Source organism: Numida meleagris, chromosome Z (assembly GCF_002078875.1).
Source record: "Numida meleagris isolate 19003 breed g44 Domestic line chromosome Z, NumMel1.0, whole genome shotgun sequence".
NCBI lineage: Eukaryota > Metazoa > Chordata > Aves > Galliformes > Numididae > Numida > Numida meleagris.
In genome coordinates this window covers 21042947-21055163 of record NC_034438.1, presented here as the reverse complement: position 1 = coordinate 21055163, position 12217 = coordinate 21042947, and the positions used below count along the sequence as shown (strand labels likewise).

The following is a 12217-nucleotide window of genomic DNA, read 5'->3' as shown; positions in this document are numbered from 1 at the left end:
GTTGCTCATGTCAGTTAGATTCTACAGCAACTGAGATAGGCACTGCTTATCAGGCTTGAAAATGCACTATGGAAAAAAAAATTACAGAAAGAGTACACTAACCTGCATATTCCACTTCTATATCTGCCAAGGCCTGTAAAGTATTTTCATGTGTCACTTCTTCAATATTAAGCTTCCCAACGATGTCATACACATGTTTTGTCTTCCTGATTAGTTCTTCTGTTCTTGTTCTAATTTGCTCTGGCGACAGGTCCCATCTCAAGAGGTTTCGGCCTGATGCTATGTATGAAGAAGCCTTGAGCTGGTTAGTGATTTCTGCTCCTAATGTCATTCTCAACAAAAGTCGAGGCCCAATGGACCTGAAAGAAGAAAAAAAGATCTTAGCATAAGAAGACTCTAGATCATGAGAAAGTTTATAGTAAACATTAAAAAGGCAGCAGACCTTTAACAATCACAAAGTACTTTTATACAAGTGAGAACAGAGTCCTACTTAAAACCATGTGTTACTTGTCCAGCAGGACCATTCACAGCTGTCACCCTTATTATTTAAGTCTAATTTTAGGTAAGTCAGTGGTTTGACTTATACCCCTTTCCATACAGAGGACGAACAAGTGACACATATTTGACAGAAGCAAAAACTTTGACACTGAAAAAAATAGACTGAGTTACTATTTAATCTTCTAAGAAAAACAGAATTTCAGATACTGAAACTTTAAAGACAGTATTTGCATTTTTGAAATTAGGAATAAAATCTACAGTGATTTGCACATTATAATGGCCAAGAACTACAAATATGCATACAGTAAGATTAAAAAAAAAAACTGATAGTGTTCACTGCAACCATTTTATATGTATGCATGTCTGCCACATAAGTGGCCATAGGAAGAAAACTTCTAGTTGTTCCTTTATTGAAAATTTGCTCTTAATATTTGAGGATTCTATTAAAGTAGCTTCATTCTAATGCCAGAATAGGTAGACAAGCTAACTGCAATTTACATATTATCAGTCCTGATTTGTATATATGAAATATATGTCAGCATTAGTTAGCAGAAAAATTCACACATGTAACTGATCATAGCTGTGCAGTGCAATTGCTGGCTGCCTTTTTACTAATTCTTGTGGTAATACTAAAAAGACACATCCTGAAGCAATGAATCCAAATCAAAGTTAAGAAGAAACTGGCTTTGGAAATACTGACTTCCACACTCCTGCCTCCTTGGCCTCAAAAAAGCAACACTCAATTTTGCTGTATAAAGGAGAAGTAGGGAGGCTTGGGCAGCTGACTGAATCTGGGCTAGGAAAAACCCACAGTCAAAAATCACAGTAATATCTCAGTTATGTATAAATTACTTGCTGAAAGACATAATGAATTGATAGTAATTAAAAGAAACTTGCATTCAAGAAGTAGAATGCCGCAGAGTTTAGTATCTTAAGAGCACCAACCCACACCTTCAGAAAAGTAATAAGGACCAGATCTTTGAGTTACTAAGAACAGCTCTGGATGGCAGAGGCTTATTATCTGCCGCTCAATTTCATTCACATAATTTAAAAACCAAAACCATATATTGTTACGGTAATAATGACAACTTATAACTTTCAAACGCAACTAAAGAAATATAAGAACACACACAGATTGGTCATTACTAGAAAGGATGCTTTTTTACACTCTTTTGTATGAAAAACCATTTTCTGTTAGCACCAGTCACTTGCCTGTACTAATTTTATTGCAAAACCAGTCTGATTGTGTACTTAGAAAGGTTTTGGCATAGGATGCAGAGAGCATACATAAAAGGACAGGCAATTGTGGCCTGAAGGAAAAGGAAAGCAGACCCTGAAGTGCTAACAACCCGAGAAGAGCCTCATGCAGAGCTTCTGTTTGAAGGCAAGACTTCAAATAAAATTTTTCACTGGCCTAGGAGTTTTCCAGATATGACCTAGTCAAAGTTATTTATTTATACAGGACATAAATGAAAGACAACAACCCTAATCTACATTTTATGCTGAGATTTTTTCCCCCTTATTATTATCTTTTCTTCAAATCCTCCCATACCAGTGTAGACAAGATATTTCCTTTTAACTTCTACCAGCATACAGAAATATCAGCCTCTGTAATATTAACTACCAAACTCTGAAAATGAAGCCTGAATAAAAAGCATTCCTTCCATCTCTGCTCTCTCTCTCCAGTACAAACTCAGATGTGACATTAACATCTTACCAGCTTCTCTGCTGGACTACTGCAAGTTGGAATCTCATCTAGAAGTTTCTGATAAATGAAGCTACTTTCATGAAAACAAAAGGACAAGCGTTAGCATTTTCAGAATGCAATAGTTTCCAAGAATCCAAAACTACTGAATTCTACCCTGAATCTATGAATCTATTACAGAACAGTATTTCATTAGGCCCACTTCCCACTGGACTGCACTGTGTCAGTCTTTAACACATTATAGCTCTGACACAACCTCATGGGTGCTGAAGGACCTCCTCAAAGCAGTTTCATGGCTCTGAACTTGCCCCTTCCACCCTCCAGAGGTTATCAGAAAGAATACAAAATGCACCAAATTAAGGTCAAAATAGAAATGAAACAGAATCAAAAGAAAACAGCAACCTGAAAAAAATAAAACTTGATGGCTATGCTAAGGTGAAGGATATAAAGCTAATATTATTTTTAAAGGGAACCTACAGCTTTCTGTAATTCATTACTCTCACACAGAGAAAACACAGCTCTGCTACTGACCAACAACACAGTCCCAGAAACGATTAAATAGTCACAGCAACATTTAATTTCAGCCTGTCAAACAAGTTCAATTAATAAAGCTGGACAAGTTTAATTAACAAAGAGTCCTTGATTGCTGCTAAGCATTTCTTATAAACACCAAAAAAAGATTAGACCACCTGATTTTCTTAGTACATTGGCTAATTGCATGGTGGAACGCACATAAACATCAATAGCTTCATAAATGATTGGCATAAATGCCATCAAGTGATTGTCCATACCCGTTAAAAATAAGTAAACACGGAAAATTGGCTTTGTTCTGCAATGCTGATACCTTTCCTCCTCCCTCTGATGCAATGACAGAGGCATTCATGTAGAATAAAGCCAGTGAAAACTCAGACAGACCCGCCAGTCTTTCTAACTCACTATACCAATGTGGGCTTTCAAAAATGGTATCATAACATTTCAAGTAAAAACAACGAGTAAATGCAACCACTACACACAACCTCAAATAGACATTTTAAAACATATACTGTTACCTTGCTACCAGCTGAACAGGCTGTACTTTGGGCCAATGTGACTCACATCAGATTAATGAAAAGCCACATGCAACTGAAGTATGTGCACAGGTGAAATCTTCTTCCAGCTATTTCTCTAAGTGGATTAGTATTTCATATTTGTTGTTTACATAAAGATGTAATCAAATGCCCAAAACTTCAAATATCACCCAATAAAATTGAGAATGTCTTATTTGTTCGAGAGAGAAGAAATGATATCAATGAAGAATTAAAGATTAAACAATATAGAGAAACAAGAAAGGAGAAGATAAATAAAATAGTAACAAATGTTTCAAAGGTGCTCTGCAGCTATATTTGTCATGTTATTAGAAAATATGACTGTAAATTTTGCCACCAATAGAAACTTTAACTTCCCAGATATAAACTGGAAAATAAATAAATTATATTAATAAAGGTAGGAACCAGATGCAACAGCAAGCAACGTTCTTCAAAAAGTAGATGAACCAAGATGCTGCAGTCATTATATAAAAGGATTACTTTTGGTAAACAGCAGCAGCATCATAGAGGAGCCAGCCATTACTCAGACTAAGCAATCAGAAAATGATTCAATTTAAATTAGGCAGAAGAATAAACAAATGTAGGTCTTTAAACAAGATTACGCGTATACTGCAATTATCCCATGTGCAACGTGGAACTGTTGACATATCTGAATAAGCATGGGTTATGGATAAGGTCCGCATTCAGCAGTTTAAGATATTCCTCTTCCTTCCCACTCCATCCTCTGCCACTTACTTCCGCCCTGTACATGACTCCATCTGTGTTGGCAGCACAACTACTGGCAGGATCATACTTCAAAAAGAGACAGGATAACATACAGGTAAAAAAATTAATTGCAGATTGGTTTTGGTTGGAAGGGATCTTAAATATCACCTAGTTCCAGCTCCCCTGCTGTGGGCAGTGACACCCTGCACAAGACAAGTTGCCCAAAGCCCCATGCAGCCTGGCTCTGAACACTTCCAGGGACAGGGCAACATTTTCCATTAACTCACCACCCTCATAGTAAATAACATTTTCCTTGCACCTAATAAAAAAAAAAAAAAAGTCTAAATTTAGCACTTGTAAGCCTTGTCCTACTGCCACGCTCCCTGACAGAGTCCCCTCATTTTTCATGTCGGCCCCCTTAAGTACCAGAAGGCCGCAATGAGGTCTCCCCAGAGACTTCTGTTCTTCAGGCTGTATAAGCCCAGCTTGTAGAGAGCCTGCCTTCGTAGAGAGCTGCTCCAGCCCTCTGATCATCTTTGTGGCCCTCCTCTGGACCCACTCCAGCAGCTCCACATCTTTTTTGTGCTGGAGGCCCCAGGTCTGGATGCAGTACTGTGGGTGGGGACTCACAAGAGCAGAGCAGAGGATGTCAAGCCCCTACCTCACTCTGCTGGCCATCCTCTTTTGATGCCACCCAGAGCACATCTGGCTTTCCATGCTTCAAGCGAACACGAACGTCCCATGTTCAGTTCTTCATCAACCAACACCCCTAAGTCCTTCTCCACAGAGTTACACTCAATCCATTCTCCACTCGGCCTGTATTTGTGCTTTGGATTGCACCAGCCCAGGTGCAAGACCCTGCACTTGGCCTTGTTCAATGTCCTGAGTTTTGCATGGCCCCGCCTTTCATGCACATCCAGGTCCCTCTGGATGGAATCCCTTCCCTCCAATGTGATGACTGCTCCGCACCTGTTAATGCCATCCAAAAAAAGACCAAAAAATGGACCAGGGCAAGCTTTTTTCCTGCTTATCCATGATGTGTAACTTCTAAACAGTTACGCTAACATCAAAAGATTACCAAAAGCCGTCTAAGCCTGAACCACTGCCTGAAAATGCATACGATGCATGGGTTTAGTTGAGCAAAAACATCTCTAGATGATTGCTATTAATGCTAATTTCTCACAAAAGCAGTGTAAACTGTAAAAGCTTAGTATCAACTTCTAAAGCAAGTTTTTTAAAAAGAAAACAAAGCTTCTAAGTTACAGACTGCAATCACTGCTATTTTTGCTAGAACGCCAGGTAATCTATTTTGCCAACAAATCTAAAATTTGATTACTTGCTGCTTCTGGAAAATATGAATACAATTTGATTTTAGAAAGGAGGAGGACTTTTATTATCCTCTATTACAGTAATATAGCGGCCAACATTACTGCTGCAAAGACAAGCAAAGCAATTAAGTTTATGGACGGATTTTTAACTTGTGCACTAAATACTTTAAACATATTAAACATTTATGTAAGCATGGTTTTGTTTAAAAACAATTTTCCACATCTGGAAGATGCCAAACAACTCTCTGTAACAATGCACTATTAAACAAAAAAGCCTCGGACTTTGAAGCAGAAGTAGCAAAGGGTAGCACCAGCTTTAAAAAAATGCAAACCACAAAAACTGTTTGGTCTCCATAAACATCCAGCAAGCATCAGTGAATGTCAATGGGTGCCATTTTTTTCACATGGAGGAATTCAGTGCTTCACCTTTGCTCCATATGCCCTTCCATGTCAGACAGTATTTTGTCAGAGTGCCCCTCTGCTGCCATCTGTCACATGGCAACAACATGTAATGAGATATTGGCGGGAAGGTTCAACCTCTACTGCCATACCACCAACATCTGCCTCTGATGTCTGAATAAAACAGGAGGCGTTACTTTTGGAGCAACCATCATATATTCACTCCTGATGAAAGCTCTGAGATAACAGTTTCAGGGGTAAAGTGGAAGCCAAGAAAGGAGATTAAAATAAGAATAAAAGAGGCAAAGAGAGAGGCAGAGATACATTAATTCAGATGGGTTAGCACTGAAAATATATTTCCTCAAGTTTGTACATATCAATTTTAAACAAAATGAGACTTTACACTCTTTATGTGCTTTTGTAATTTAAAAAAAATGGCTCTCAGCTTAAAAATTTCATCAAAATATGTGGGTTTCTTACACAAACAAAACCACTGCAAACAATGTCATTCCCTAGTTTTTAAATATTGTTAGGGCAAACACATGCAGAGGTGTTTTTCTTGCTGGATCCCATGCACACGCTGGGGGGAATTCCTAATGCAAATAAGACAAATGACAACAAACATGAACATATCTTTCAACTAATAATTTACTTTATGGAGCTTTGTGAGAGCACCTAATTTAAAAATCAGATCAGCAAGAGGACCATTCCATTCTTTCAAACTCCTGAAATAGCAGATTTTAGTCAAACAATACTTTCTTGTCTTGTAGGCTGCAAGAGAACCAGCACCGCATGCTGGAAGCCAGCATTGTGAATCTGAAGACCATACTCATCAGGCGACTGCTCACTCACAGAGCTTCAGTGTTTCTACCCCACCTAGTGGTCTTGTTTGAATAAAAACAAAGGACATGTTCCATTAATGTAATATAAAAACTGACAGTTTGCCTCAGGAACAATTATTTGATACATGAATATCCCATATGCTGGCATTTCCCTGTGAGTGCTACCAAACGTATATAAACGGTAACAGACAGGCATGATTTAAGTAAACCTTTACAACAACCAAGCCTCATATTCAGTGGTACGGAAGATTTTCTTTTTCCTGCTTTTTTGTCCTGTAAATGAAGACCTATATATGTTATAAAGCATTTCAGAAACACTACAGTGTGTATTCAGGAACAACCAATACAATTTGGACATACTGCAGTTCGTCTGCCAAATCTGGATGGATCTTAACACGGAAATTAAATAGACCAAAATATTTGTCTAAATCCTTTGCTCGTATTTTAAATATATCTCCACTGTTTCAGTTTTGACTCATAGACTTAAACAAGAAGGTTTGTTTTGTTTTGTTTTTAGAGTAAAGAAAGAACAAAATCAAGCAAAGTCAGCAGAGGACTGAGCAACCCCAGGCATAAAAAGAACAGAAAAAAGAACAGAAAAAAAAAAAGAGAAGTCCAAGAAAAAACAAAGTAAGCTATATCACTCAGAGTTAAATCACAGGGCAGCATTATTTCAATTAAGCATAAGGAATGGGACCACAGCCACAGAATTTAAGTAATCACTTTTTCCTGCTGAAAAGTCATGATCACACTTTACCTCTCAGTCCTTTCATTAGTTTGGCTCTTGACAGTGTCTGGAATGCTGAACACATGCCTTGAATTCCTGGGTGATTTTCCTTAGCAAAGTACTTGGCTTTGTGTCATGGTAAAGTTCGGGACAGACAGATCCCACTATGGCAAGAGGACAGACTATTTACTATTTCCTAATCTAAAGTTCCTTAATTGTTAACAAGAAACTTACTCATCTTAAACAGCGTTTGATGGAATAGAAGATGACCTACAATCTTTCAACACTAAATAATTAGTTTTGTCACTACAACTTTCAGAAAAAATATTATTTGAAGCTCAGTTCACAGTAAATTCTATGTTGCTCATACTTCTGTACACTGTTACCTCTTCAGATCAATTGAAGTCAAAAAAGCTGGAAGTTATATGAACATTTTAGAACCTTTACTGATAAATACATTTTTCCCCGTTCTGCTTTTTATCATCTCTCAACAAATGCTTACTGGTTTCTCTGGTGGAAGTAATTGAAAAAAGTACTTTTTATCAACTAAAGAAAAATGCAGACCTTAAGTAGGAATTCATACATATGCATAACAACTTACACATGACACAAATCCCTAGGCCTTACACTATATTTGTATATAGTGTTGACCCCCACCCATGTCCCTCCAATAATCTTTAACTAAAGGAAGTCAGAAACAGCTCTGACTGATTTTCATAAGAGAAAGCAATTCCCATGCAATACACTGGAGTAAACCACACAGAAGGTCAGGTTTCTGCAAAATGCCTGAGATCCATTCTCTCTCTCAAATCCTAAAATTCTAGTACCCATAGTTCTAAAGAAACAAGCAAACAAACGAAAAACAACACACAAATCTTACTCTGTCTGCTAAACTGGGCTTTGAATCCATTCTGTGACCTGAATCCATGTGGCATCATGGCATACTTCCATACCTACACATTTCGCTTGAAGAAGCTTAAAAAGGAAGCTGAGAGACTTATCATACAGACTGATGGTGAACGACTTACACTATACTGAATTTGATGCAGGAGGCATCTATCAGGTACCTTTTGCTACACAATACAGAGTGGAAAAAAAAGCATTTCCAGTTCTCTCAGGTACTGCTGCATAAGCATCTATCATAGTTCTATCATGCCTGCAATCTAACACACGTAAAGTGCATGCTCTGTAGTACAAACACCACTCACTGTTACCATCAGGACAATTCAGTACTTGAACGCAATCAGCTAGTGAATTAAAAATAGCTTTTTGACTCCAACTAAAAAAGAGGTAGTTCAGCAAAACAGAGAAAACTATCAAGGAGGATTTCTAAATACACAAGGCAAATACATTTAAAACATACTGGAAAAGAGCCTCTTCAACAAAGGGAATTTACGACTCAGTGACCTATTCGAATTCTTTGAAGGTCTTTTAAATAGACAGAGGTCAGCTAATGTCATCTGTTTGATTTCTAAAGACTTTTGACCAAAAGGTCCTAAAAAAATGATACTGCTGTGAGCTGAAAAAGAACATCATCTTAAAAAGAAATTGTTAAATACTAGAAAGAAACAGAAAAATGGAACTGGGTGACCTGCATAGTTCCAGGTTGGGTTCAGTATTCTTTAACATATAGAAAAAGGTGGGATTCATGAAATTACAGCAGTTACTGATCACAATATGTACAAAAAGATGCGACTGAGCAAAGGTGTAACAAAGAACAAAAGACTCTGTAGCATGTGAAGCACACACATACTATGTGCAGTTCTGCTGCTCCCAACCATCATAAACTCTCTTGTTTTTTATTCTTCCACTTGCGCAAATCCTTTTCCCCTTCTACCAAGTTAATGATGATCAATGAGGGATTAATTCCACTCAAAAGAACAACCAGATGAGGATTCTTCCCAGACAGCAACAGATAGAGGAAGTTTTTAAGAAAGTTATACAAACACAAACAGCACAGAGAGAATTAACAGTAATCAGTTCTTCCTCAGCTACTTCTGACACAACTGAAGAAGAGATAGAGCAGTTCTAAGAGGAAAATTCAATATAAAAATGCATTAGCAGAATTTTTTTTTTTTTTGCACAAAATTGTAAAACAACTGTCGTTTGTGTTGAGAAATCCCCCAAACCTACATAATGATAAGGCACAGGACCATTCTGAAAAGTTACTACAGTATGTTTGTCCTGTCATGCATGCTTTCCTACATTTGATCTTGACAGACTTTTGTAATAACCCGAAAGATATAAAGAAATCTTTCCAAGCCGGGCATTTCATAGAATTATAAAATATCCCAAGCAAGCCACAAGAATCATCAAGTCCAACTCTAAGACAGGATCACTCAAAATTCAAACGCAATGTTTGAGAGTGCTGTCCAAACACTTCTGAACTCCAGCAGGCATGGGAGCATGCCCATTGCCCCAGGGAGCCTGTTCCAGTGCACAACCACCCTATGGTGTAGAACTTTTTCCTAATACCTAAACTGAGTCCCTCCCCAACGCAGCTTCCACAGTTTCTTATCTCAGAATCAATCATAGAATGGCTTAGGTTGGAAGGGATCTTAAGGATCATCTACTGCCCCTCCACCTTCTTTCTTTATAGAGAGAATGACAGTTATGTTCCTCAGAAGATGTTATTTGCGCTGATTTTTTTAGTGTGATCCAACAGATGGCCCATAGGTGGAATTCAGACCCACAAAATCCTTCCAGTCCCAAAATGTTTGACTCAGCAGGTCCAGGGAGCAGTTTCGATCTGCAAGCATTGCTGAGAAGACAAATTGTTTTTGTAGATCCTGTTGCAGTTAAATAGGGGGCAGCTCTTGCTTTTGTCCATGGGAGACAACTGCTGATGGGCACACAGAGGAGGATGTGCAGCCCCCAGAGCACAGGGAAAATGAAAGATGTTCTATGTGCCCTGTCTGGACCTTGCCATTGCCAGTGTTGGACCTGACAGTTTAAGGAAAGCGTACACATGCAGTATGGTGACAAATATGCTTCAAGAAAGTGACTGTAAGAGTTTTTCCCATTTCTCTGCCATCCTCCTGACTTCTCCCCCAACCCTGTTTCCTGTTGGTTTAATTCCTTTCCAAGAGAAAAGCCAGTGTTCAGAGTATCTTTTCAGGAATGAAAGCCTAAAATTAGCTCTTACATGCAATTTTTACTTTTTTTTCCAGAGTCTACGTAAATCTTCCAGCTCAAAATTTGATTTTGAAGATTTTGAAATGAAGACTCCAGAATCTTGAACCTTGCAGAATTATTTTAGGGTAACAGAATTATTTAAGTTACATTTTCCACTTTTGCTTTTTTTTCCATTATACATAATATCCTCAAAAAGTAAAAAGAATACTGTACTGACTTCATTAATCTATGCTTTAGCCTGCCTTTTTCTACACATTTTGTTGAAATATATGTTAATCTTTGAATCTTTCATATTCTAATAGGAAAGGTGCTCAACTGGAGATAAGCTCCTTCCCCAAATCTGCCTATTTTCAACTGAACAATTCAAATGTTCAATGCCATTTTATCTAACATAAGACATGCAGCATGAAACTCCCTAAAAACTCTATTTTTTAATCTCACATTATAATGCACTGACTAAAAACATCATCTGAGAATGCTTGCTATTCACCATTCCTTCAACTTTAACTTGCTTAACTTCTGAAATTTAGAAGTCTCTATTTGGCTCTTCAGATCACCATTTTTTGTGAAACAACTACTTGGGCACATGTAAATGATGACTGACAAAAAAAAAAAAAATAACACAATTAACAAACTGCACTGACCATTCCTAGATGTACTTACAGCAAGTGATGAAAAAATAAAATCAATTCTGAAATCAATATCAATACTTTCCCATTACTTAAAGAAATATCTTCAGTTTCCAAACACAAATTGTAATGACAGATCTTTTATTTTTTTTTGCTAATGAAATAGCTTCCATTCTTCAAAGCTTTATTTTCCTTTTTTTTTCTTTTTTCTTTTTTTTGTTTCATTTTGTTTGAAACATCTTCAGGACAAAGAAGTCAGATAACATTTTAGATTGACACACCATGGAAAACAATGAAAATGACTACACCAGAAGCATGTAACCGAGTCGATGAATTAATTTACAGCAACGGGAACTTTATGGAAAAAAAAGGATTCTTGATCTTATTTTCTAACTGCTGGGACCCGCAACCCTAACGCAGCCTGAAGAGTCGCCCTGAACCTGGGGCAGAAATGACAGCTCCCAGCCGTACCCAGCCCGCACCCCGCTGTCGTTTCTCAGAAGCCCACCAGAGCTAACCAGCCCCCTCTTCCTTTCTCCCTGCAGTTCAGGCCCATGCTCACCACGCAGCTCACCACGCAGCTCACCCAGCGGGAGCCGTGCCCACCCGGCCCGGCCATTTGCCCGCGCTACCCTGCCCTCTCCGTGCCCGGAGCGCGGCGCGGTGCATCTCCTCCTTTCCCTTTTTCACCTCACGCCGTCTTCCACGATGCTTCCCTGGGCGCGGCTGGAGACAGCGTTCACTACCAAGCACTCACTCCTTCCCTCATTTTCAAACCCTCCGGCACCGCGCCCGCCTCACGCCTGACCGCTGACAGGAGCTGAGCTGAGCTGAGGTACCGCGCCCCTCGCCATCGTCTCCCCGCGGAGACAGCTCGGGGCAGGCCGGCCCGGCCGCGCCTCCCACCTGCAAGCCGGTAATCTCCAGAAGGTGGGCGAGCCGCGGGCGGCACCTGGGCACGCCGTCCAGCCCCGGCTCTATTGTTTGCCCGGCCTCGCGCAGCACAGCCACAGCCGGGAAGCAGCGGCCGCGTGGAGCGGGGCTGGGCTGGGCTGGGCTGGGCTGGGCCAGGCCCCGCCGGGACGGCCGGTTCGAGCCCAGGGACGCGGAGCCGCGGGAAAGCCCGGGCGCAGGGCCGCGAAGCACCCCCAACCCTGCCCGCGC

General features: G+C 39.5%; 1 protein-coding gene across 3 annotated transcripts in view; it reads right to left on the bottom strand.

Annotated features, from left to right (window-relative positions):
- The window catches only part of NLN (neurolysin), a 38183-nt gene that overhangs the window by 25784 nt on the left and 182 nt on the right, over window positions 1-12217 (bottom strand). The window contains exons 1-2 of one of the 3 annotated variants that reach the window (XM_021380210.1): window positions 11744-12214; window positions 103-359 (exon numbers count right to left, since the gene is read on the bottom strand). In XM_021380210.1, coding sequence (XP_021235885.1) covers window positions 103-331 — 229 coding nt within the window. In that variant the 5' untranslated portion in view covers window positions 332-359; window positions 11744-12214. Of the gene's footprint in view, window positions 1-102; window positions 360-2215; window positions 3559-11743; window positions 12215-12217 lie in introns of those variants that run through there. The other 2 variants (XM_021380208.1, XM_021380209.1) reach the window with 2 other exon arrangements.